This window comes from Salvelinus namaycush, chromosome 3 (genome assembly GCF_016432855.1).
Source record: "Salvelinus namaycush isolate Seneca chromosome 3, SaNama_1.0, whole genome shotgun sequence".
In the NCBI taxonomy this organism is placed as follows: domain Eukaryota; kingdom Metazoa; phylum Chordata; class Actinopteri; order Salmoniformes; family Salmonidae; genus Salvelinus; species Salvelinus namaycush.
Genome location: NC_052309.1, coordinates 850,558 through 878,310, shown reverse-complemented (window position 1 = coordinate 878,310; position 27,753 = coordinate 850,558). Strand labels below are relative to the sequence as shown.

General features: G+C 44.0%; 2 protein-coding genes across 3 annotated transcripts; one reads left to right on the top strand and one right to left on the bottom strand.

Annotated features, from left to right (window-relative positions):
* Window positions 1-890: 890 nt before the first annotated feature.
* On the bottom strand, window positions 891-16,685 carry LOC120044828 (cilia- and flagella-associated protein 70-like). Of its 2 annotated transcripts, XM_038989498.1 has the most exons (27): window positions 16,559-16,657; window positions 15,906-15,978; window positions 15,374-15,557; window positions 15,090-15,188; window positions 14,880-14,965; window positions 14,382-14,567; window positions 13,850-14,032; window positions 13,532-13,626; window positions 13,170-13,272; window positions 12,916-13,050; window positions 11,198-11,359; window positions 10,014-10,106; window positions 9,613-9,704; window positions 9,309-9,369; window positions 8,686-8,880; window positions 6,746-6,877; window positions 5,986-6,111; window positions 5,555-5,688; window positions 5,165-5,280; window positions 4,584-4,769; window positions 4,191-4,384; window positions 3,584-3,736; window positions 2,533-2,694; window positions 2,141-2,230; window positions 1,833-1,934; window positions 1,413-1,460; window positions 891-1,330 (listed from the first exon to the last, which is right to left on the bottom strand). In XM_038989498.1, exons 2-27 carry the CDS (start codon window positions 15,975-15,977, stop codon window positions 1,250-1,252), a joined length of 3,270 nt encoding a protein of 1,089 aa, XP_038845426.1. In that variant the 5' UTR covers window position 15,978; window positions 16,559-16,657; the 3' UTR covers window positions 891-1,249. The 2 variants fall into 2 exon arrangements, with proteins under 2 accessions (XP_038845426.1, XP_038845427.1); XM_038989499.1 differs by lacking the exon at window positions 15,906-15,978 and having other exon boundaries at window positions 16,559-16,685.
* Window positions 16,122-26,523, top strand: LOC120044829. Its single transcript, XM_038989500.1, has 10 exons — window positions 16,122-16,164; window positions 16,706-16,827; window positions 16,953-17,008; window positions 17,128-17,746; window positions 17,992-18,045; window positions 18,659-18,737; window positions 19,136-19,343; window positions 21,329-21,427; window positions 24,341-24,549; window positions 25,413-26,523. The coding sequence occupies exons 2-10, from the start codon at window positions 16,724-16,726 to the stop codon at window positions 25,545-25,547; spliced, it is 1,563 nt and encodes a 520-aa protein (XP_038845428.1). The 5' UTR covers window positions 16,122-16,164; window positions 16,706-16,723; the 3' UTR covers window positions 25,548-26,523.
* The last annotated feature ends 1,230 nt before the right edge of the window (window positions 26,524-27,753 follow it).

The window sequence follows — 27,753 nt, the reverse complement described above, 5'->3', positions numbered from 1 at the left end:
GGAGACTGAAAAGATTTGGCATGGGTCCTCAGATCCTCAAAATGTTTTACAGCTGCACCATCGAGAGCATCCTGACGGGTTGCATTACTGCCTGGTATGGCAACTGCTCGGCCTCCGACCGCAAGGCACTACAGAGGGTAGTGCGTACGGCCCAGTACATCACCGGGTCCAGGCTTCCTGGACCTCTATACCAGGCGGTGTCAGAGGAAGGCCCAAAAAATTGTCAAAGACTCCAGCCACCCTAGTCATAGACTGTTCTCTCTGCTACCGCACGGCAAGCGGTACCGGAGCGCCAAGTCTAGGTCCAAGAGGCTCCTAAATAGCTTCTACCCCCAAGCCATAAGACTCCTGAACAGCTAATCAAATGGCTACCCAGACTATTTGCATTGCCCCCCCCCCCCTCCTCCTCTGGAACACTGCTGCTACTCTCTGTTATTATCTATGCATAGTCACTTTAATAACTCTACCAACATGTACATATTACCTCAATTACCTGGACACCGGTACCCCCTGTATATAGCAAATTGAGTAAATATTGTTATTTACTGCTGCTCTTTAATCATTTGTTATTCTTATCTCTTACTTTTTGTTGTATTTTCTTAAAACTGCATTGTTGGTTAAGGGCTTGTAAGTAAGCATCTCACAGTAAGGTCTACCTGTTGTATTCGGCACATTGGACAAATACAATATACTATATGCAGTAGGAAGTAGCTTATAAACTGTACATTACTCAAGCGTTATTGCGATTGTGGCGAATGGGGTCTGATTGTTGATGTGCCCCTGGCTGTCCTAAGAATTGTGCCATCTGGTTTGCTTAATATAAGGAATTAGATTTATAGCATTTACTTAAACTGTTGATACTTAAGTACATTTAAAACCAGATACTTGTAGACTTTTACTAAAGCAATATTTTACTGGGTGACTTTCACTTTAGTCATTATCATCAAGGTTTCTTTACTTTAATTCAAGTATGACAAATTAGTACTTTTTCCACCTTTGGACAGATACTCTCTCTGGATCTGCACATCTTTGTTGTGTCACAATATTATATCCTACATTATGCAAAAGTAACAACTTTTAATCAGATATAGCTGAAGATGGAGACAAGTGTCTCATTGATGTCATTGATGTGTAATTCCTTCCACAATTCAGTCACTTTGCGATGCCAACCATTAGGTATTTACCAACCAGAATTACAATTCATCTTTGTTTTTTAATCTAAATCCTTGATGGTGCCGGCAGTTGTTCTTCAGAAACATGGATTTCCAAAGCCAACATGATCTTGGAGTGCCTTGATCTCACGAAGAACTGCCTCTTTCTGGAAGTTCAACTGTGAAATAAAAGTCAATTACTTCATTAAATGCATATACATATCAATAACATTGTTTTGAAACAATTCAGAGAGGAACAACCTTCAGGGCGTATTTGTAGGACTGCTCTGCCTCAAGTCTTCGGCCCGTCTGAAACACACAACCACACACACACACTTGAGGGTTAATACACATGGATTTCACCTGAACTCTTTGTTTGTGTCAAAAACCCCAGTACACGGCCCTAAAGGAGCCAATTCTCTTCTGGCCCCCTTCTACACACACTATATACTGTACTGTGTATATACTATAGCACTCAGTCCCACATAACAAGATGTAACAACAGAGATCCTTTCATTCGATATGTAATTCTATGGTGGTGACATCATAAGGTTTGGATCATAGAAACACAATCCATAGAAAGGGTTTGAAATCTCAAACTCTGGCAATCTGGCTGGCCATCATTGACTTGAATTGGGAGAACCGTTTTATGGATTCTATTTCTATGGACTGGATGCTCACCTGCAAACAAACTAGAGACAGGTAACCCCACACCTCCGCGTTCCCGTTGTTCAGGATGTTGGCCTCTGTCAGTGCATCCTCTGCTTCAGTCAGCTCCCCTAGCTGTGTGTGGGCACACACACACACACACACACACACACACACACAGCAACTAAGAACGTATTCCTAATTCCTAACTAGCCTGGTTAAATAAAAGGTTAAATAAATAATAAAAATGCACATACACACAAATATATCCTTGATACATAATCAAAAAGAGCAGTATCATTTCTAGAGGAGCTTGGGAAGAGTAGAAATTGTATTTTTACCCGGTAACAGGCGATCCCTAGTCCCAGCCAGGTGAGGCAGGAGGGGGAGCTCTTGCAGGCGCGCAGGTAAGTCGTTTTCGCCCTCTGAAACTTAAGTGTTAATACATAAAGTGTTAATTTCAATCATGTTGGCACACATCGGTAGGTAGGAGCTGGAGACATACACCTAATTGGTGGACGAGGTGCAGAGTCAAACTAACAGACCAAAAACAATGAATCTCACACACTCCTAGGGACTTAATTACAGGGAGTTAATTAGTGGGTAACTTTAATATTTTTAGAATAATGTATTGTTCAGTTTCCACCAAAACAACTACCAACTCCTGAATATTCCCCAGTAGTAAATACATTGTTCTCAGGTGTGTGTGACCCCCACCCCCTGTCCATCTCACCTCCCCTTCCTGCAGGTAGATGGATCCCAGGCGCAGGTAGATGGGATGTGTGTCTGTGGCATCCGTCACAAAGTCCAGGGTCCTCTCGTAACACTCCTGGGCCTTCCCAAACTCCCCAGTCAGGTGGTGTATGTGCCCAAACAACGCCCATACATCTGGGTCCTATACATGTCCAAAATACACACATCTGGGTCCTATACGTGTCCAGAATACACACATCTGGGTCCCATACATGTCCAGAATATACACATCTGGGTCCTATACGTGTCCAGAATACACACATCTGGACCCTATACGTGTCCAGAATACACACATCTGGACCCTATACGTGTCCAGAATACACACATCTGGACCCTATACGTGTCCAGAATATACACATCTGGGTCCTATACGTGTCCAGAATATACACATCTGGGTCCTATACGTGTCCAGAATACACACATCTGGACCCTATACGTGTCCAGAATACACACATCTGGACCCTATACGTGTCCAGAATACACACATCTGGACCCTATACGTGTCCAGAATACACACATCTGGACCCTATACGTGTCCAGAATATACACATCTGGGTCCTATACGTGTCCAGAATATACATCTGGGTCCTATACGTGTCCAGAATATACATCTGGGTCCTATACGTGTCCAGAATATACATCTGGGTCCTATACGTGCCCAGAATATACAATATAGCAATCAGGTCCTGTATAGATCACTTAGTTAGAGCATGGTTTTAATAACACCAAGGTTGTGGGTTCAATTCCTGCAGGGATCACACTAATGTGTTAGACATTTGATTCCTGTATGGAATAATATATAAACCATTTAGAAGCATCAGATTATCATCAAATTGCTGCAAAACCAATTTCCTTTGAAACAATAAAGTTGAAAGTTGAACTTGAAGGGCCAGCTTCTCAGACACAGATTCAGCCTAGTTCTGAACTAATAAGCTCTTTCAATTGAGAATCTCCATTGAGAATGCTTTTTACTCCTGGACCAGGCTTAATTTGTGTCTGGGAATTGGGCTGGAAACGTCTGTTGGCTCTACCTGAAAGCTGTCGTTGAGTGCCTCCTTCAGGCTGGACTCGGCGCTGCCGTACTCTGCCCTGAGCAGCCGCAGGCGGGCCAGGGCCAGGTGGTAGGAGCTGCTCAGACCCCCCTCTGGACACAAGAGCTCCTGGGCCAGCGCTCTCTGGGCCATCTGTGGACAAAGGGTCAGAATTGGACAAGATTAGAAACATACGCACAATAAACCACATGGATCACCGTGCAGAGTCTCTTTTTATCATCTACCATCTGTAGCAAACACAGAACACAGAGGGAAGGCTGACAAATATGTGTCTGGACTGATGCACAGATCTCATATCAGAATATTGGCCAAATTAAAGAGTGATAAGCATGAAGACAGTGTGAGAGAGATATTATTATACAGAGCTATAGTAGCTCACCAGTCTAACATACTGTATGTGTTTTTCACTCATTATCTTCTGTTGGATTGGGCCATGGTTTAGTGTATACACATCCATAGTCTTCTATACAGCATGTGTGTCTAGTAGCTGTGTGTGTGTGTGTGTGTGTGTGTGTGTGTGTGTGTGTGTGTGTGTGTGTGTGTGTGTGTGTGTGTGTGTGTGTGTGTGTGTGTTCATGTTGCTGACCTGTAGTGCATTGTTCTGCAGCAGGAACTGCACTGTCTCCATATAGATGGTGGTGTTTAGTCTGGTGGGGGTTGCTAAGTGTCGCATGGCACTAGGTTCAGCCTCAGCACCTCCCTTGTATCCCTCCCCAGGCATGCTGCCCTGGCAGCTCTGAGACCCGGTCACCACACTGGCTTCTGTGTCTCCATCCACATCTACAGCCAAAAAAAGTAGATCACAGAAATTAGTTTGACCTCTTGCACAACAACACCTCACACTCACAAAGCATGGTCTTGGTTGAACAAGGCTGACAATACGTCTAGTCTCAAGCAGGGTGGCGCCACCGCACGATGCTCGATTTGTCGCTCGGCTAACCAGCTAGCGATACTGCATCTGCTACACTTCAGTGCTCACCTGGCTTGATGGTTAGCGACTCACAGTTAGCCACCTCCTGCTCCTCCTCCCCCAGGTCTGGTGACTCCACCCTTGTCTCCACCCTGCAGGGTGGGGTGACCACCAGGGCTGCCCTCTGCTGCTTGGTGGCCTCCAGGAAGGCCATCTCTGTCTGGATGGAGTTCTCCTGGCCCTCATAGAACAGGCCTGACCAGTGACCACAGATAATATGGTCACCACCATTGGATGGCAAATTTTTTGGAACTGACTCGCAATTGATTCAAAATTGAAGAATTAGAATCGACACCAATATTTCTAAAGTCAAACAGCTCTATTACAACACATTATTCCAGTATTGTAACACCGTATAAATGATTACTAAAGTATTATGGCGTGTCCTTGTTTCTTTGTATTGAATTCTTGGGATTAGATGATGTTCACTGACAAATTAAAGTAAGAGGTATCTGTTTGTGTTTGATAGAGGCGTTTCCAGCCTGGTCCTAGATCACTTTGTGCTGTAGAGCCAACCCTAGGGTTGTTGTTACAAACATACACTATCTGGGACCAGGCTAGCATCTCCCTCCCTGGCTCTCATCTCTTACCAAACAGAGTCCAGGCCACCACATTGGCCGGGTCCACACATGTGGCTCCTTCAAAGAATGTCTCTGCCTCCTCAAGGCGTCCATCCATCTCTGCCAGGATACCACACATAAGCAAACTGCAGACAGACAAAGAATATCATTCAGTTAGACTCTGTAATTCATTTATTTACTCATAAAAGAAAAATACATAAAATAATAAAATAAAATTGTGCAGGGGTGAAAACCCCCAGAAAGGGCTTGTAGGAGGGCCCTCATCCCATGAGAGGTATACATGCAAATGACAAGTTCCTGGTTCCACTGGATGTAAGTTTTAAGTATGGACCTCTATTCCCCTAGTCTGGTTAAACCAGACTGAATGCTGAACCAGGTTACTATCCCCTTCTTTATTACCTGGGCAGGTGTGTTTGCTCCATGGACACAGCGTAGTGGAAGCACTCCTCAGCCTTCTGGTAGTCAGCCGTCAGCATGTACAACACCCCGTAGTCAAACCAGTGGGCTGGGTCGCTACGGTCACGAGTCAGCTGCTGCAGGGGGAGAACCATCACAAACAAACCAAGCCCACTAACAGGGTTAGAACATCCCTTTCTGAACTAACTAAAACCATACTTAGAAATGTCCGTTGTTATGATATTTTATCCCTCCCGTCACAACTAAAGGTCCAATGGTTGAAAACATTCAATAGCTTTGTCACAGGCACTCTAGTGATTGCAGCACAAGGTGTGTGGTGCAGACAGACAGTGTGTAACTACTCAGAATGTGATTAAGATGAGTGCTTCAGCACTTTGCCTTGCCCAAAATGATCCCCTCCAACACTCTGTTACCTCCTGGTAGTACTGGGCAGCTAGCTGGTAGTCTCCGTTGAGCTGGGCCTCCTTGGCAAAGTGGACGAGCTGGGCACAGTCCACCAGGGGGCGAGGCTGAGTCTCCTGGGCATCCACTGACAACGTCTGGAGAGAGAAGAAGGGCAAGGCCGTTTGGTATTTTTTTGTAAATTTTTTGCACATTTCACCAAATATAGCATGTTACAAACAGGGCCCCATAAGGGAGAGTTATGAACACCCAACCCAGGCAACACAGTGACTAGGGGCTGGTTTCAATGATGGACTTTTTTGGTAGAGAGGAACTACGTCACTGCCTATGTGAAAAAAACAACACATCTGGGGACTCTCCCAACAAATCACAAGGCAGCCATGCCAGAACGTCGCCATTCAAAACCAAAGTTTACAGGCAAAACCTTTGCAGTGGTTTTAGTTAAGATAGATGATGCAAACTAGCCATTTGTCAAATGCACACAATAACCTCTGTCATCTCCATCCTGCTAGCTACTATTTAGTATTTTATTAAAGCAGATAAAGTAGTGGCAGTGACGTAGTTCCTCTATACCAAAAGAGTCCATCATTGAAACCAGATCCTAGTCACTGTTTTTGCCCGTGGTCGGGTTTACGAGACTACATAAGGGAAGGGAGAAGGGAAGAACGGAATAGGTTGAAATCCATGGAAAGAAAGAACTGGTCATGTAAATGTATGTATGGTGGGACTGGGAAGGGTGAGCAAGGATGTGTGTTTGTGTGTGTGTCTTGCCTTGTTGAGGGCGACGTGCATCTCGTCCACCAGGAACACATAGAGCTGGCTGAGGAAGGCCTGCAGCTGCTCAGGATCTGAGAAGGCCTCGGTCCGCAGCATCTTCTCCCTCACGATACGCACCACAGAGTACTGGCCATGACATAGTAGAAGGAACATCACCACAGAGTACTGGCTATGACATGGTAGCAGAAACATCACCACAGAGTACTGGCTATGACATGGCATCAGAAACATCAGCACAGAGTACTGGCCATGACATGGCAGCAGAAACATCAGCACAGAGTATTGACCCTGACATGGTAGCAGAAACATCAGCACAGAGTACTGGCCATGACATGGCAGCAGAAACATCAGCACAGAGTACTGGCTATGACATGGCAGCAGAAACATCCCCACAGAGTACTGGCTATGACATGGTAGCAGAAACATCCCCACAGAGTACTGGCTATGACATGGTAGCAGAAACATCACCACAGAGTACTGGCTATGACATGGCATCAGAAACATCAGCACAGAGTACTGGCCATGACATGGCAGCAGAAACATCAGCACAGAGTATTGACCCTGACATGGCAGCAGAAACATCACCACAGAGTACTGGCTATGACATGGTAGCAGAAACATCAGCACAGAGTACTGGCTATGACATGGCAGCAGAAACATCAGCACAGAGTATTGACCCTGACATGGCAGCAGAAACATCACCACAGAGTACTGGCTATGACATGGCAGCAGAAACATCAGCACAGAGTATTGACCCTGACATGGTAGCAGAAACATCAGCACAGAGTACTGGCCATGACATGGCAGCAGAAACATCCGCACAGAGTACTGGCTATGACATGGCATCAGAAACATCACCACAGAGTACTGACCCTAACATGGTAGAAAAAACATCACCACAGATTTACAGTTGAAATCGGAAGTTTAGATACACCTTAGCCAAATACATTTAAACTCAGTTTCACAATTCCTGACATTTAATCCTAGTAAAAATTCCCTGTCTTAGGTCAGTTAGGATCTCCACTATTTTAAGAATGTGAAATGTCAGAATAATAGTAGAGAGAATGATTTATTTCAGCTTTTATTTCTTTCATCACATTCACAGTTGGTCAGAAGTTTACATACACTCAATTAGTATTTGGTAGCATTGCCTTTAAATTGTTTAACTTGGGTCAAATGTCATGGGTAGCCTTCCACAAGCTTCCAACAATAAATTGGGTGAATTTTGCCCCATTCCTCCTGACAGAGCTGGTGTAACTGAGTCAGGTTTGTAAGCCTCCTTGCTCGCACACGCTTTTTCAGCTCTGCCCACAAATGTCCTATAGGATTGAGGTCAGGGCTTTGTGATGGCCACTCCAATACCTTGACTTTGTTGTCCTTAAGCCATTTTGCCACAACTTTGGAAGTATGCTTCGGGTCTATTCTATGAAAAACAGTTGTTTATGAATAACATACAAGGGGAAACATATGTATCAGACAGCATTGAATTGTCTTCTCAAAAAGACTTAAAAAGGGACGACAGAGCTACGCTGGTCAAACTTGGAAAGACTGCACAAACAGATCTGGCATCAGAATATTTGGGATCCAATTGATCTTTCACTAAATCTATAATACATTGTAAGGAACCGACCTCAGATGAGAAGAACAACAAGCAGACTGGCTTGTTAACCAGAATTTAGGAGATAAGCACCAGCTGGCTACTGGTTAGCCCTGACCCCGCTGTCCAAAAGCAGCTATTGAGCCCTCATGCAACTGTCATTCTCAACATTATCCTTTACCCACTCCCCTAACCAGGATCATACTCATAAGTGTACACCGTAGCAAAAGGTTTTGCAACAGAAAACAAAAACAACTGTTTCTTAAGTTCAGGTATTCTCTGCCTGTTTCAGTCATTTTTTTTGGTGCCCAATGAATGCGACCCAGCCCTTTCTCACCTTAATCTGCTCCTTGAAAGCAAAGTACTTCCCAGAATAGTTGAGTTCTCCCAGGAGCTTGGTCTTGCGCTGCTCCTGGCTGGTTGGGTCCAGAGGCTTCTCTCCGGGCAGGAAGGCAGGCCCGAACAGCTGCTGGTACTGCTCCAACACCTGGCCTGCCACACTGGCTATCTGGGCCTGGTACTCCTGCACAGCCTGGTACAGCAGGATAGAAGGAAGGAAGTAGGGAAGCAAAGCCGCAAGGAAGGAAGGGATAAGTAATGCTAAAAATAGACTTGTTTTCAAACAATTATGACATTTGGTAACGATTTGCATTTCCCAGAGCCCGTTATAAGGTTAAGTGTGACGTTGGTTTGAGATGTGCTGGACCGCAGGAGACAGCAGCTATCATCACCGGAAACCACTGGCATTTTATGCCTCTACTTACTTTAGCAGGCTACTACCTTTGACTGTGTTCACAAGTCTAGCATCAGACCATGTTACTTGAGAGAGGAGAGAGAGGAGAGAGAGGAGAGAGAGGAGAGAGGAGAGAGGAGTGTGTGTGTGTGTGTGTGTGTGTGTGTGTGTGTGTGTGTGTGTGTGTGTGTGTGTGTGTGTGTGTGTGTGTGTGTGTGGTAGTTTACTCTCTCTGCTCCAGCAGGTCTGCGAGGCAAAGGAGCTCTGGGAGGTATCAGCTCCATCACCCTTTCAACAGAAATGTAGAGAAAACGTAGTAAACCATAAAACAATGTTACAACAACATTACTAGGATATTGCTACAACGTTACTACAACTGCTACTACAACATCTATTCAAACAAACCATCCATTTTTCTTCCCATTCCAATCTATATTACTGCAGTACTTCCACTCAATTACTTCAGACTTACATGTTTATCTTTGAGGCCACTCCATATATTTAATTAAAGTTGAACAAACATTACGTTACCTTTTGGCTAACTCTTCCGGTGATCTCTTTGGCACCAGTGACTTCTCAAGAGCGATTTCAATGATGATGTAGGTTCTGGAATCTGCATACATCTAAGTTCAAGGTTCAAGTTCATTTGCCACATGCAATAGATACACTGGAAATGGTACACAGAGATGATAGGTACTACTTATAGAGGGTGGCAGGTAGCCTAGCAGTTAGGAGCGTTGGGCCAGTAACAGAAAGGTCGCTGGTTTGACTATGTGAAAAATCTGTGGATGTGCCCTTGAGCAAGGCACTTACTCTAATTGCTCCTGTCAGTCTCTCTGGATAAGAGAGAGTCTGCTAAATGACTACATTGTAAATGTATACATGACCCCTAGATTTGATCTTTTTGAATGGTTCACCGAACCCCAACTCACCTGACCCTCTGTGTTCACTTGTTGCTGCTGTTCAGTTTCAACCAGCGTCACACTATCAGAGCCAATGGGTGCTGACTTCCCCTGTGTCCCGGGCTGAAATTAAACACATCACCATGTCCTTCTCTCCCACCAATCAAGGCAAACAAGCACAGCATATTTCTCTTCTAGTTCACTCTTTACAAGTTAGAATATTGCCATGAGACATTGCAAAAAGACCAAGTTGGAAATATACACTAGCAAACCAACTGCATGGTTCAACCATGCTACAGTTCAGAACAGTTATTAAACAGTTATTTTCTGGTTGGATGTGGGCATGTGTAGGCAACACTTCTAGGCAACACTTGTGTATGAACCATGAATGAGAGGTTGTTGTTTGTGTGGATCAACTTATGTACCTGTGCATGCTTGCATGCTTGTGTGTGTGTATGTATGTGTACTTTGTGCACTTTGTGTGTGTGCATCCGTGGGCATGCATGTGTGTGTGTGAGCGTGTGTGTGCACACTTGTGGAGGCACATGTGTGTGTGGGTGCATGCCTGTGTGTAAGAGCCTGTTATTTGTCTGGCCATGACAGATGCTTAGTTGGTGGGGTGGCTGTGTATGTGTGTGTGTATGTTTACGTGTATGTATGTGTGCATATGCACATGAGTCGGTGTGTTTGTTCGTCGATCTTTCAGCTGCTGTGCCACGGGGGGTGGGGGGGGTGTAGCGAGGGGCCAGATGAGCTAACAGCTAACGAGATGATTCACCGCTCTGACGACGCTGGCAAGCTGCTGCCATTAAGGCTAATTGCTTTGGGAAGCGGTCCTGTTGCTGCCGACCCATAATTCAATCATAGAGGAAATCAGGGTCTCTGATCTAAGATGCTCTGTGGGAGACTGCAGCTGGCCTATCAACAGGATGTCACTGAATGCTATTGAGACCTTTTACAAAGAAGTCATATCCTAGCTCTATTGCAATTCGTTTTTCTTCGATTCCTTGCATCCTATCTCCTTGTCTCCTACTCAACCATATTGGAGGAGAAGGTCAAAGGTCCCTCCCATCTCACCTTGTTCTCCAATGTGTTCTGAAAAAGAGGCAAGGAGAGAGGGTGCTAGGCATCAAGGAATGATGAATTGAGAAAGAGCCACTGTCTGAGACACAGAGCCCCATCATGGTCAAAAAGGCAGTAAGTCAGTCGCTCACCCTTTTGGGCGATTCCTTGGTGTCCTTCCCGCCCTTGTGACCGCCGTCAAACAGCTTACTAGGGATCGCCTTGCAGGAGCCTATGGAGGAGGGGGCCCTACCTCGGCCCTGGGTGGCCGGAGCCCTGATACTCTCTCTCAGAACACTGATGTTTCTCTTAGCCTGTCAAACACAATACAAGGGTCGTGTTCATTAGGGCACACCGTAACAAAACATTTTGCAACAGTAAACGAAAATGACGGAACTTATTGGACCAAGTCCATAGTCGTCCCTCCTGTTTCAGTCCGCTTGTCACCTTATGAACATGACCCGGGTCACACATAATAACACCAGATAATCACTCAGCAGGGGATGGTTTGGTTCTATGTTGCCAAGGTAATGCAAAAACTCAAGTTCAGCACCTCAGGGGTAGCGTGACAGCATTAGAGCACATCACATGTGTTTGATGCCATTCCATTTGCTCCGTTCCAGCCATTATTATGAGCCGTCCTCCCCTCAGCAGACCCCATTAACAATCCAAACTATGACACAACAAGCCAATTGGCAATGAGTAAAAACCATCCCCGCAGAGATACAGTGCTGCACAGCTGTGAAATACTAAAAGATGTGTCAAAGGTGTGTTGTGGTTAACGGATGTATCTCATATTTCCACATTTGTTCATGTACAAGCTAAGAGCCCTTAGAAACCTAATGGTTATGAGATGTACTGCGCTAACACAAACAATTTGTTTTAAGATTGTAATAACATGGACCATCAAGTGTTTTGATTCTCTATTTTAGGACACCTGAGGGTATCATATAATTTTTTTTAAAGGGCAATAAAGGGTTATCTAGCTACATAGGAAATGTACAAAAACAAACCAAAACAACTAACCAAATGTCCTCAGCAGAATGATACTTTAAACAAAACTCCAATAGACAGAGAGAGAGCAACAAGGACACGAAACCTGGCACAGAATAGAATGGATGATAATCTGGACAACTGCTGTGTCTCAGAATGAATTAGTCAACATGGCTGCCTCTGTTCTGGTAGTCTGTTCTGCAAGTCTGTTTCATTTCTCCACTCATATCACAGTCTCTCTCACACACACAGACACACACCTAAAGCAGTTCTGTAATAATCACGAGTGACAAATTAGTATTGACCGTTCCTCCACACCTGCCACTGCAAGACCATCTCACCTTAGTCTTGCGATACCAAACCTGTCAACACCATATTCTTATTCCCCCCCCCCCCCCCCATTTTTTCTCCCCAATTTCGTGATTACGATCTTGTCTCATAACGGCAACTCCCCAACGGGCTCCGGAGAGGCGAAGGTCGAGTCATGCGTCTTCCGAAAACATGATCCGCCAAACTGCGCTTAATACCTGCTCGCTTAACCCGGAAGCCAGCTGCACCAATGTGTCGGTGGAAACACCGTTCAACTGACAACCGCAGTCAGCCTGCAGAAGCCCGGCTCGCCACAAGGTGTCGCTAGAGCGCGATGAGCAAAAGTAAAGCCCCCCCGGCCAAACCCTCCCCTAATCCGGACGGTGCTGGGCCAATTGTTCGCCGTCCTATTGTACTCCCGGTCACGGCCGGTAATGAGATGGAACCCCAGGCTGTAGTGACACCGCAACACTGGGATGCAGTGCCTTAGACCGCTGCCACTTGGGAGGCCCCAACTACACCATATTCTAAAGAAACCTTGAATGGCTGTAGTCGAAGCTACTTTCACCTTGACCAGTAGGTCAGAGTCGTAGAAGGGGTAGAGCCGGTATGCCCCACGGACACGCCTCGCCCCGGGGTACAACAGGGGCGCCATGTCCACGTATGCCACACCATGGAAGGAGAGTTGGGTCTCATCCTCACCCTGTTGAACAGACACACACACACACAAAGGCAGTTCAAACAAACATTAGTAAGGATATTAACAATAATGGCCAAGAGTGATTTAATCAGATCCTGTATAGGAGAAATTCAGTGTCTTACTCCCTTGTCTTTGCCAGCCTTCCCTCCCTTAGTGGCTCCAACCTGTGGTGACCTCATGACCTCTACTGGCCACAGTCTGCTTTCTGCTATCCTATGGGTCAGACTGAGAGAGGAGGATAGAACATGGTTAGAGAATTCAATTCAATTCAATAAAACGTTATTGTTCCCAAAGGGAAATTTGGTAGCAGTGCATTATATAGGCCAACTTATTTCAATTCAATTTTGAAAAACTTTATTGAGGATACTGTAGCTTCATAGCCTCTCTATTTATATTTGTTACAGATAAAATCCAAGATTTGTGTGTTTAAAGCAAGGCTCAATAGAAGCAGATTGTTGGCAGTGAGGTGGTGTATCTGTCTCACCAGGCTGCACCATCTGCATCCAGAAAGCAACGACGCTCTGTGTCCCAGCTCACTCTCTTCTTATTGGTCTCCGCTTCTTTCCGGAAATCCCTGTCCTGGAAAACACAGGAAGAGATGAGGGGAAGAGATCCATACATTACACAGAATGTATTGGTCAAACCACTGAGAGTGCAAACAACGATGACTCAATGACAATAATTGAAAAAACGACAGAACAATAAAAACATTTGATTCATTTGGTATTAAGGTGAGATTGTGCGGCAGTACTAGAGATGGTTATACCAACCATAATACTAGAGTACAAGTAGGCTAGAGTACCTCTATGCTGGTGAGATCCCCATCCTCCATCTCAATGGGCTCTCCCTCCATGGAGACACCTGGTATGAATTGAGCTCCAGGAGCCAACAGGGGACCCAGGGGCCACTTTCTGGGTCTTCCCATGGGTTCACTCTCCCCGCCCACCTTCAGCAGCCCATTGGAGAACATCAGCACCTGCTCTTTCTGGGGGGAAACAAGAAATGTGTCAGGAACAAGTTACAGTTAAATGTCATATGACATTAGGGATTGTGGGTTCATCTGTGTGTCTGCATTGTATCCTTGAATTACTGTCAATAGTTCAAAGTTGACAACATTTCCACAGTAAAAATGCTTTAGTGCATTAGTATGGGAATTGGTCTGTACTATTCCAGTGTGATTGTGAACTAACCTATAGAGTTGTCATTCTATTCAATAGCAAATATTTGCCAAATGGCATGAAAAGAAGAGGAATTTCACTTTACTTCCTGTATTGACTGAATTTAAATGGAATTGGCCCCAACCCTGATGGCAACATAGGTCTCTTATCGCTCACCTCTGCAGTGAGGGGAACCTGCAGGGCAGCCACGTAGCTGGAGGGAGGACCAGACCCAGAGACAGGGTTCCACACCTCCGGGACAGAGTAAGCTGTCTCCACAGTAACCTTCAGCAGGTTGGAGTCAGACAGCTGGACGCCGGATAACAGAGGCTCAGGAACACAGACGGTCACATCTAGAGATGGCTGGGTGCCAGGCAGAGGAGGGATGTCAATTACAAACAAACAGAGCACGCACGCACGCACGCACGCACGCACGCACGCACGCACGCACGCACAGTCACACACACAGTCACACACACAGTCACACACACAGTCACACACACAGTCACACACACAGTCACACACACAGTCACACACACACACAAAGTCACACACACACACACAAAGTCACACACACACAAAGTCACACACACACAAAGTCACACACACACAAAGTCACACACACACAAAGTCACACACACATAGTTTCTTGTGCTGGTTGGTTTTTACTCCTACTTTACAGCTGCCCTCCTGTGAGGCTGCCTCCGCAGGTGAGCCAGGAGTTGGATGAAGAAGCACAGTGGAGAAGAAGCTGACCTGACCTATTGAGGGTGAGAGAGAGAGGAATACATTTACATTTCAAACATGAGTGAGTTTTTTGGGGGGACCCTGGAAGGTATTAAGTTAGATGGATACTTGATTGGATCTAATGTGTTGGTCTCTCACCATGCAAGAGAGGTAGCAAGTCCACTATAGCTTGCCCTATAACTGCAGTCTTCTCCTCCTTCTGCTTCTTCTCCTTGGGAAGGACCTCAATCACTGTCACTAAATGACAATGACACAATAGAGAGGATTAATTTGGTAAGCAACCGTGGATTGGTGAACAACTGGCTGAACGAGGGAGACACGGTACAATGAGGATATGGATCAATCGTCAAGATAAATAGTGGCTTGAACATCTGAAACAAGCAGCACACATCATAATAATGGATTAGTTAGTAGTAACTCACATATGACAGGTTTGTGTGCCATGTCATCTAATGTGTGGGCAGCATCTGAGCACTCAAAGCTGCAGGTGAAGTTGTAGTCCACGCCCTGATCCACAGCAGCATCCAGCTTCTGGGAATCTCCCAGGACGATGCCATTGAACTCAGCCCTCACATAGTTCAGGATGCACTCAGCCTTGTTGCCCCTCTGGAAGTGAAAAACAGCGACACCATTTTGTTAGGGGTGTGTTTATTATAATACTAACGTTAGCAGAACGTTAGCAGAATTTGATCAATAGAGCTCAGTCACAGCCGGGAGTGCACATTTTTGTCATAGCCAAACACACCTGATCCATTAAGTTAGTCATCAAACTCTTGATTAACTGAATCAGTTGTACTTCCTGAGCTAGGACAAAAAAAGTGCACAACTGTGGATCCCCAGAATCCAAGAATGTAAAACACCAAGTTAGCCATATATGCAAGTTGCTACAACTGACCGTTCTTATTCTACCAGTGCTACTAACGTACTGGAAACCAGATAGGGATGCAGGCTTACCAGGTTATTTCCACGAAGTACTGTTATTTTCACGAGTGTTACTTTGTCTCTCGCACCACGAAATTGTTCCATTCTGGTTTTGTAAATCAGAGTGAGTAGAAGTCAAATGTTTGTTAATTGTTCTGGATAAACAACCCCCTGCACTGCAGCAGGTGAATACATCAGTGTCCCCGTTTCCATAGTAGCGAGTCTGAATATCGCGAGAAGTTGGAGTTATTGTTGTTGGAGTTGGTGGAGTGGCTTGCTAACTTATTTGCTCGTAAGTCGCGTGTGCTATTTTTTTTACGTGAGTAATATGTATGTTGTCCAGTATTTAGAGGACTACATAGTAGACGTTGTGTATAAACGCCAGACAATTTTGAATGGGTTTTGTCACAGTCGGTTGGACTTTGCAAATCTATTCTGTTTTGCCAGTTAGCTAACGTTAGCTAGCGTAACTTCCGAGTTTTATTTTCGCGGGTCAGTACAACAACAGACATATGACAGCTTGCTAAAGTTGCATGCAGATGTTTGGCAAGTGTCACACTTTCTCAAGATGCTGCATTCAAATGTGTATGTGATGCATTTACGTTTGCAGTGTGCCTATGCTTTCATTTACCTAACAAGCTAGAGCAGGGGTCTATTCACTAGGAACGAAACTGAGAGGGTCCTACCTGAATACGTCCAATATAACATAATGTTTTCGCTGTAAAAAGTTGTCCGATGCAAAACGTTTTGGACTAATGATTACACCCCAGATATAGTAGCGCTGTTTTGTTTGCGCATGGTCACTGTGAACTTTAATCTATTGTGCATGACAGTGCCAGGCTGCCTGCATCATGTCACTGCTTAGCCTTGTGGATGAAGCCATCAAGTTGTGCAAAGTAGAGGAGACCAAGATAAACGAGCACATCCTTCAATACAGGGAGATACTGCGTTCTTTGTAAGTACAGTAAAACTTCCACGTTCATTGCTATCTATTAAGCTAATGTTCTACAGTTGTTCTATATGAGTAGGTAACTCGATAGGCCTATGTTATAACATGATGGCCATCTGATCATTCACCAGGAGACCACAGCAGGAAGACTGCAAGGAAATAGAACTGACAGATGATGTTGAAAAGGGTATTATGATGATCCACAATCTGTTATTTTCTCTGAAGCCCAGTACCAGTTACTAGTAGTAACTGGATATGGTAATGTTTTTAATATCTATGTTGTCAGCATATTTTTTCTCTGTTTAGACCCAGATGTCCAACTGGAGGAGAGACGGGAGATGGAACTGCTGAATCGATTGCTGGAGAGGGCCCTCAGAGTTCGCGTTGGCACAGCACCCCAAAAAGACCCTCAGAACTGTACAGGACCAAAGAAAGAACCAATGGACACTACACAGGGAAAGGGAAGGGCTCTGACCCCAGGTGGCACCAAAGGGAATAAAAATGGCATTAAAACTACCTCCAAACCCATCACGATGGACAAAAAAGAGTCCAGAAAGTATTCTGCGTCCCATCTCTACAGGGGTGGAAGGGGGAGGATGGGTCATCCGGTAGGTCATTCAGGACAAGGCAGGGCAAGCATGATCAGAAGCTCTGTCCAGATCCAGAAACGATCTGTCGTGTCATCAAAGGAGTTTCCACCCCAGTCCTCTGGGAAGGCAGTGAAGCAGGCTGGTCCTCCAGGTCCTGTGTCACATAATCAGGGTCAATCACCGCAGGCCTCATCAGCACATCATCAGGTTGAGGTGTCCCACAGGTGGTTGTCAGCTGCAGCCACTTCCTTCCAGCCCCCTAACGGGGACACGGTGTCTGTTTCACACATGGAGGGGATGCCAAAAGCACATGTAATTTCACCTCCACAGAATGGGTAGGCTGCAAGACAACACTAGACCACTGCTTAGTGAACAAAGTATGTGACGGTGTCAAATTCCTATTCCAGAAGCAACATAGCCAATTAAAATGGAACGTCAAAGTACAGTTCTGATATCGTTAAGAAGTTGGCTAGAAGCAACTCAACGTTTTATGATATAATATGACTAGTCTGTTGTGACAATAAGTAGTTTGAGTGTGGTTTAATGACACTGTACATGTTTGATTGTGTTTTTGTGGCAGAGCTCCCACACAGTGGTTAACTAAATGGATCAGTCTAAGGACCAAACAAAGCAGGTCAGCCAGATTCTAACTAATGTCTGAGTCTAAAGGAAATTAAGTTAATGTATATATAATTTGATATACAGAAGAATGTACTTAACTGTCTTATGATTTATATTATCTTGTTTGATATTGTACATTTAATTGTATCTTTTGTGGAGGAAATGTCTGACCTATATCATCCTCCATGTAACATTTTCCATGCAGTGTTCTGTATTGCATACAGAATTTTCTCTAATGTATTATGTGTTAAAAGGGTAAATTCCTATGATTCTGTCAGGAACAGCTAGCTAGATATCCACAACAAATGTCCAAAAAGTGATAGTTTTTTTTCTTCTATATGTCTTTTGCATACTCATTGATGTTGAGCTGTGTTTGTTTGGGGACCAAGAAGTAGGCTATACATGTATACAACAGGAGGTTGGTGGCACCTTAATTGGGGAGGACTGGCTTGTGGTAATGGAATCAGTGGAATGGTATCAAATACATCAAACACATGGTTTGATTCCATTCGCTCTGTTCCAGCCATTATTATGAGCTGTCCTCCCCTCTGCAGCCTCCACTGATGTATACTTGTATGGTGGCTGGGACATTCATTTGACCCTTTCAGTTTTTTTTCTTCCCTCAGGTTATGGGACAAAGTCCTGGCTCTACAATCCAAACCTGTGGCGGAGAGGAGTCACTTCACGGAGAGAGTGAAAGCCACTGTATCCTTCCTCAGATGAACTGAACATTTAACACCCACATATAGCTAAACCTGATTTCATGCACCCTCATGCTTACGTCTAGGCATTAATGAGTAGTTAAATAGTGTTTTAATAGTATATCTTATTTGTGACATGGGACCTGTAGAGATATCAATTGTTCATTTCAACGAGTATAAACTCGTTACTAATTCTCTCACTCCCACTCGTTCACACAGCCTACGAGAGAGAAATTAGCACGGCATCAAATTCAGTGTCTACCAGCGTTTCTCAAAATATCACACCAGATTTTTAGAATTCACACACAGAAAATTAAATGTGTGCATACACGTGTGTCTTCTAATATTATCTCACAGAGTCTTGTCTGCTTGTTCTCCTTGACCCATCCCCTTATGGGTCAGTTCCCCAGAGAGTGTCCAACCAGTGGCAGACCGGCCGACACCGGGGCTCAGGTGGACAGACTGACACAGCTTTGCACGGATCTGAGTCATTGCTACCAGAGCGAGCGGCTGCTGCTGCTGACTGGCCAGACCTTCAGAACCTCTGGCACTGAGCCAGGTACCAGCCCAGCCAGAGGAGATGCAGAAGGGGGGATGGAAGGAGGGATAAGTAAGAAATAGGAAATTACAGAAGTGGAGGGATGGAGAACTGGTAGGAGATGACAGAAGTATGGGCGATGAGAAAACAAGAGTCTGGAAGGAAAAGCAATAGGGGGTGGAGAAGGGGTCCATTTATCCAAGAACTAAGGATTTAATTAGCTTAGAAATAAGAACGTTCAGTGTTATTTTTCAGCTCATCACCCCTTAGTCCTCTGACCTCATTAACTGCTGAGCTTATTAATTCTGAAGCCATTAGCAATCATTTGACAGAGCTGTTTTTATGCTACAGATAACAATTAATTACAGTAACTTCTGAGTAATGTAAAGCAATTAGATACGGCAAAACCTTTTCATTTTTTTATAGCACCATTACCAATACATTTGAGATTGATTTGCATTGCGCTTTATCACTGCATTTGTTTAATTTCATGTCCAAATACTGAAGAGTAATTATTTGTCAATGTGTAATAATGTAGTAATAATAATGCTTCGCTCATGTCTGTAATACATACAGTGCATTCGGAAAGTATTCAGACCCCTTAACTTTTCCCACATTTTGTTACGTTACAGCCTTATTCTAAAATGGATTCAATTATTTTTTTTCCCCTCATCAATCTATACACAATACCCTATAATGACAAGGCAAAAACAGGTTTTTAGAATGTTTTAGCAAATTTATAAAAGAAATATGAAATAACATTTACATAAGTATTCACACCCTTTACTCAGTACTTTGTTGAAGGACCTTTGGCAGCGATTACAGCCTCGAGTCTTCTTGGGTATGACGCTACAAGCTTGGCACACCTGTATTTTGGGAGATTCTCCCATTCTTCTCTGCAGCTCTGCCAGGTTGGATAGGGAGTGTCGCTGCACAGCTATTTTCAGGTCTCTCCAGAGATGTTCGATTGGGTTAATTGTTTCTCATGGTCTGAGTCCTTCAGGTGCCTTTTGGCAAACTCCTAGCGGGCTGTCATGTGCCTTTTACTGAGGAGTGGCTTTCATCTGGCCACTCTACCATAAAGGCCTGAATGGTGGAGTGCTGCAGAGATGGTTGTCCTTCTGGAAGGTTCTCCCATCTCCACAGAGGAACTCTGGAGCTCTGTCAGTGACCATCGGGTTCTTGGTCACCTCCCTGACCAAGGCCCTTCTCCCCCGATGGCTCAGTTTGGCTGGGCGGCCAGCTCTAGGAAGAGTCTTGGTGGTTCCAAACTTCCATTTAAAAATGATGGAGGCCACTGTGTTCTTGGGGACCTTCAATGCTGCAGTAATTCTTTGGTACCCTTTCCCAGATGTGTGCCTCAACACAATCCTGTCTCGGAGCTCTACGGACAATTCCTTTGACCTCATGACTTGGTTTTTGCTCTGATATGTACTGTCAACTGTGGGACCTTTATATAGACAGGTGTGTGCTTTTCCAAACCATGTCCTATCAATTCAATTTAAACTATCAAATTAAAGTCGCACACTCCATGTGTATTCTCCCAGCAATTTAATGGGTATTTACCAATGTTTCGGCATCACTGTGCCTTCCACCCTGAGGAGATTACACATGGAGTGTGCAACTCTCTTTATTTTGATAGTTTGTAGTTTATTCACTGTTAGTCAGCACCTCCACACAAACTATTATTCTGGGTGTGTGCCAGCTCGTGTTTTTTATCATTCAATTGAATTTACCACAGGTAGACTCCAATCAAGTTGTAGAAATATCTCAAGGATGATCAATGGGAACAGGATGCACCTGAACTCAATTTAGAGTCTGATAGCAAAGAGTCTGAATTCTTATGTAAAGATAATTTGCCAAACATGTCTGAAAACTGTTTTTCGCTTTGTCATTATGGGGTATTGTGTGTAGATTGATGAGGAAAACATTTATTTAATCAATTAGAGAATAAGACTGTAACGTAACAAAATGTGGAAAAAGTTAAGGGGTCTGAATACTTTCCGAATGCACTGTACATTTATATTTATGAATATTTTTTCCGTTATTATGTGAAGCAACATGCCAGAAGAGGGAACATGAGACCTTGCTGATGCTGGAAGGCCTGGACAAGATGGTGGCAGACCTCCGTAAACATGCTGGACAGCTGAGAAAAGGTACTACATCTTGCTTCACTCTATACACTCACGCACACACACATCTCCACTCTCAATGTTTTAATCAAATGTTGAGAATTAGTTCACATTTTAAAAAATCAGTCTTGGAAAGTAGGCATATTACCCTCCAATACTCCCTTTACTGACTTTTCCAGGGACTTCACTTGTGGTGAAATTGTGACCCTTTGCAATTGATTCACGCAGCAGAATGAGCCTGTATAGCATCTCACAGTATAATGCAACATATTCTCCACGACCTTGAACCAATACAATTATAAGCTGAGCTCTTTTCCCCCTCTCACCAATCTCACTGTGACAGTGTGGTGCTGATGTGGGGGACTTTTATTTAGAACTGACAGTTTTTAGTGCTCCCAAAGCCTCCAAGGTGACTGGCTAGGGGCCAGATTGTGACAGAATGTTCCAGAACACACACACACTATCCAGAGTCAAAGCCAGAGTCCCCACTTAAAATTGAGAGGCTCAACTGGCTGCATGGCTGGCCCCGGCCTTCTCTGACACTCACAAAGAAATATCTAATTTGCATGTACTTAAGTATTCACATCCCTGAGTACCAATACTTTGTAGAAGCACCTTTGGCACAGATTTGTCGTGAAATATTTCTAATCAATGGAGAGAGACTTAGATTTCCTCAAAACAATCAAACTTTATTATTCATTATTACAATAATGGAGCTGGTCAACAATAAACCCAGAGGTGATCACTGAGAACCCACCAGCAGATTTGGGTTACAGCTCTTTATAGCAAAGTACATCCTCCTGAATGTTCATGACAAACAGATGTGTAGAATTATACAAAGATACATTATGTAATCAAGCAACAGACACAAATGTACATTGCGCAAGGTTTCTGTCTCTAGGTAATTTACTGCTTGTTTATACAGAGTTATCTTCTCAGTTTCACACACCTTAACACACAGATACTAATGCAACATGGAACACTGGGTACTCATCACAATTTCTGAAGTCCGGTGTTCATCTGCGTGTGGGAGAGAAACTGGAGGGAGGGTTTACCTGGTCCTGGCAGACAGGCCAGCATTTCACAGACACTAATCATTCAATGGAATGCAGGCTGTAGGTTTTATCACCAAGACATTTTAAATCAATTGCCAGTGTTAAGCCCCAGAGGCCCAACTCAATCACACAAACACAGATGAGAGAGTACTAATCAAAGCTATTCGATGCATAAACAGTATTAAAACATAATCTTGTAATTTTCTACCATAGATTACAGCTATGAGTCTTTCTGGGTAAGTCTCTAAGAGCTTTCCACATCTGGATTGTGCAACATTTTCCCATTTTTATTTTTTCAAAATTCTTCAAGCTCTGTGATATTGGTTGTTGATCATTACTAGATAAATCTACTTGGCAAGACCTGAAATGGTTAAGTCAAAACTAACTCGGCCACTCAAGAACATTTACTGTCTTCTTGGTAAGCAACTCCAGATTTGGCCTTGTGTTTTAGGTTATTGTCCTGCTGAAATGTGAATGAATCTCTGTGTCTAGTGGAAAGCAAAACTGAAGCAGGTTTTCCTCTAGGATTTTGCCTGTGCTTAGCTCCATTCTGTTTCTTTTTTCCCTGAAAACTCCCCCGTCCTTAAAAATTAAATGCATAACCATAACATGATGCAGCCACCACTATGCTTGAAAATGTACTCAGTAATATGTTTGGGGCAAATACAATACTTTGTATTCAGGACAAAAAAGTGAATTGCTTTGCCACATTCTTTTCAGTATTACTTTAGTGCCTTGTTGCAAACAGAATGCATGTTTTGGAATATTTTATTAGGCACAGGCTTTCTTATTTTCACTGTCAATTAGGTTAGTATTGTGGACTAACTACATTTTATTGTTGATCCATCCTCAGTTTTCTCCTATCAAAGCCATTAAACTCTGTAACTGTTTTAAAGTCACCATTCGCCTCATGGTGAAATCCCTGAGCAGTTTCCTTCCTCTCCAGCAATCATGTTAAACACTATTATTGCACACATAGTGAGTCCATGCAACGTATTATGTGACTTGTTCAGCAAAAGTTTACTCCAGAACATATTTGGGCTTGCCATAACAAAGGATTTGAATCTTGCCATAACAAAGGATTTGAATACTTATTGACTCAAAAGACATTTCCGATTTTAAAAAATTACATTATGGGGTATTGTGTATATAGGCCAGTGACAAATCTAAATTTCATCCATTTTAAATGCAGGCTGTAACACAACAAAATGTGGAAGAAGTCAAGGGGTGTGAATACTTTCTGTAGAACAATTATACAGTTCCTATTTTATCTCTAATCTACATTCTGGTATTCGTTCTGAAGGAACTGTATCATTCTCATAATTGATCTCTAATCTATATTCTGGTAGTCTGATTATTATGCAGCATTTTATTTTGGGACAATTCAATTCAGTGTAAATGTCCAACAATAGAATGGTACAGTGACGCTTTTGTTGCAGCATTGTCATGAGTCAACTGACAACAGTATGATGAGCAGATTAATTCTCAGGTCACGATCCCCCAATGGAGAAATGTGCTCCCTGAGAGTCAATCTTCACGCGGACACACACTAACGAGCTAATTGAACCCCTCACTGTCTTGACTTATGGATAATGAAAATAGAAACCGTCAGAGTAACACCGGATTTATTCTTGTTTCCTTGGGCTCCTTTTGAGATCTTCGTGTGTGTGACGGTGAGGCTCCTTCTCAGGTCCCCCTGTGTGAATGTGACGGTGAGGTTTTAAAGCCGTCAGTCAGTCCATCCTTGACGGCGCGCAATGCTTGGCTTGTCCCTGCTATTTAAAGCTGAGGGAGCAGCAAGCACACAGGAGGCGCTAACGTTTTCGGCTTCGGTTGCTCACGCTCCTCTCACTCTAAAAATAATCAAAATTTTTCCGACCAGAGCGGGAGGCATGGGATCGATGGAGGAGGCCGAAGGGGGAAGGAGCGGGCGCGTTCTGCCCCGTCAGAAGTAAGGGCGAGTGGGGTGACCTGAGTGGGGTGACCCCCTTGCCCCCCACCCTGACCTACACCAGCCAGGCAGAGCTCCAGGAGGTGGAGAGGCTGAGGTTGCGAGTGGAGCTGCTACAGCAGGAGGTGCACCTGCATCAGGTAAGAGACACATCTGTCTCATATACACACCTGTATCAGGTAAGAGACACATCTGTCTCATATACACACACCTGTATCAGGTAAGAGACACATCTGTCTCATATACACACACCTGTATCAGGTAAGAGACACATCTGTCTCATATACACACACCTGTATCAGGTAAGAGACACATCTGTCTCATATACACACACCTGTATCAGGTAAGAGGCACATCTGTCTCATATACACACACCTGTATCAGGTAAGAGGCACATCTGTCTCATACACACACACACCTGTATCAGGTAAGAGGCACATCTGTCTCATACACACACACCTGTATCAGGTAAGAGGCACACCTGTCTCATATACACACACACCATCTGTCTCATATACACATACCTGTATCAGGTAAGAGGCACATCTGTCTCATATATATATACACACACACACACACCTGCATCAGGTAAGAGGCACATCTGTCTCATATACACACACCTGTATCAGGTAAGAGACATCTGTCTCATATACACACACCTGTATCAGGTAAGAGGCACGTCTGTCTCATATACACACACACACACACACACACACACACACACACACACACACACACACACACACACACACACACACACACACACACACACACCTGCATCAGGTAAGAGGCACATCTGTCTCATACACACACACCTGTATCAGGTAGCTAATAACACACCCTTTGCATATTTCTACCAAAAGCCATGCCATTACACACCTGTGCTATGTTAAAAGGAAAAAGTTGATTTCTCCACAAAGGTCAGTATGGAGACAGTGATTTTGGGTCTGTGTGTATGTATGCATTAGTCACTCTTTTGGTGTGTGTTCTGTTTCTCTGACAGGCTCTCTCTGACACCATGGTCATGCCCTCCGCTCCTGGACTTCCCAACCCCGCCGCGCTCCGTGACATTTACTCCCTGCTTGGAGAGGGAGGGGTGATGTTTCCTACTCTGGTTCTGGACACAGAACCTGACTAAAGGAACAGGTCAAATCAACTGAACAGGCCAAATCACCTGGGTCATGTTTATTAGGGCACACAATGCAGCAGAAAACAAAAATGAAAGTTTCTAATTGGACAAGTCCCCTCCCTGTTTCATTCGGTGTTCTTCCATTTGGTGCCTAATGAACACGACCAAGAAATACTATTGAAGAATAGACCAATGAGTGTCTTAGGAAGGGACACCGAGAACAGAGGAAGAAGGATGGAGAATCTTCTGAAAAGATAGATTTTTGTGTTTTGGGAATGTCAATCTGTGTATTTATTTGGAGTGATTGAGCATTTTGGTTTTACATTGTTCCTTTTTGTATATTGTAAGACTCTTATAATTAGATTAAATTATTCAAATTGATGGATATTGAAAAAGTTTCCCATTCGGTAGTCTACATCTACAAATGTGTAATACTTTTTGTTTAATAATTAAATTAAGTAAAAATGTTGTAGGTCAACTAAGTTGGGGTCACTGACATGCTGTGATTTTATATTTGTCAGCAGGTGGCGCTATACCCATGACGCGCCTTTCAAATCAAAAACAGCCTACATGCAGTACATTAGTACTTGTTATACAGACTACATACAGTACATTAGTACTTGTTATACAGACTACATACAGTACATTAGTACTTGTTATATAGACTACAAACAGTACATTAGTACTCGTTATACAGACTACATACAGTACATTAGTACTTGTTGTACAGACTTCATACAGTACATTAGTACTTGTTGTACAGACTTCATACAGTACATTAGTACTTGTTGTACAGACTTCATACAGTACATTAGTACTTGTTATACAGACTACATACAGTACATTAGTACTTGTTATACAGACTACATACAGTACTTGTTATGCAGACTACATTCCCTCTTATCTATCTAATGCATGTTAAGTTTTAATTTTAAATATGAAGTACACCATTCTTCCCCCCTAAATGAATACTGTGGTTAATACAACGGGGGAAGCACTGTGGTTAATACAACGGGAAGCACTGTGGTTAATACAACGGGAAGCACTGTGGCTAATACAACGGGAAGCACTGTGGTTAATACAACGGGAAGCACTGTGGTTAATACAACGGGAAGCACTGTGGTTAATACAACGGGAAGCACTGTGGTTAATACAACGGGAAGCACTGTGGTTAATACAACGGGAAGCACTGTGGCTAATACAACGGGAAGCACTGTGGCTAATACAACGGGAAGCACTGTGGTTAATACAACGGGGAGCACTATGGCTAATACAACGGGAAGCACTGTGGTTAATACAACGGGAAGCACTGTGGCTAATACAACGGGAAGCACTGTGGCTAATACAACGGGAAGCACTGTGGTTAATACAACGGGAAGCACTGTGGTTAATACAACGGGAAGCACTGTGGTTAATACAACGGGAAGCACTGTGGTTAATACAACGGGAAGCACTGTGGCTAATACAACGGGAAGCACTGTGGCTAATACAACGGGAAGCGCTGTGGCTAATACAACGGGAAGCGCTGTGGCTAATACAACGGGAAGCGCTGTGGTTAATACAACGGGAAGCGCTGTGGTTAATACAACGGGAAGCGCTGTGGTTAATACAACGGGAAGCGCTGTGGCTAATACAACGGGAAGCGCTGTGGTTAATACAACGAGAAGCGCTGTGGTTAATACAACGAGAAGCGCTGTGGTTAATACAACGGGAAGCGCTGTGGTTAATACAACGGGAAGCGCTGTGGTTAATACAACGGGAAGCGCTGTGGTTAATACAACGGGAAGCACTGTGGCTAATACAACGGGAAGCACTGTGGTTAATACAACGGGAAGCACTGTGGTTAATACAACGGGAAGCACTGTGGTTAATACAACGGGAAGCACTGTGGTTAATACAACGGGAAGCACTGTGGCTAATACAACGGGAAGCACTGTGGCTAATACAACGGGAAGCACTGTGGTTAATACAACGGGAAGCACTGTGGTTAATACAACGGGAAGCACTGTGGCTAATACAACGGGAAGCACTGTGGCTAATACAACGGGAAGCACTGTGGCTAATACAACGGGAAGCACTGTGGTTAATACAACGGGAAGCACTGTGGTTAATACAACGGGAAGCACTGTGGTTAATACAACGGGAAGCACTGTGGTTAATACAACGGGAAGCACTGTGGTTAATACAACGGGAAGCACTGTGGCTAATACAACGG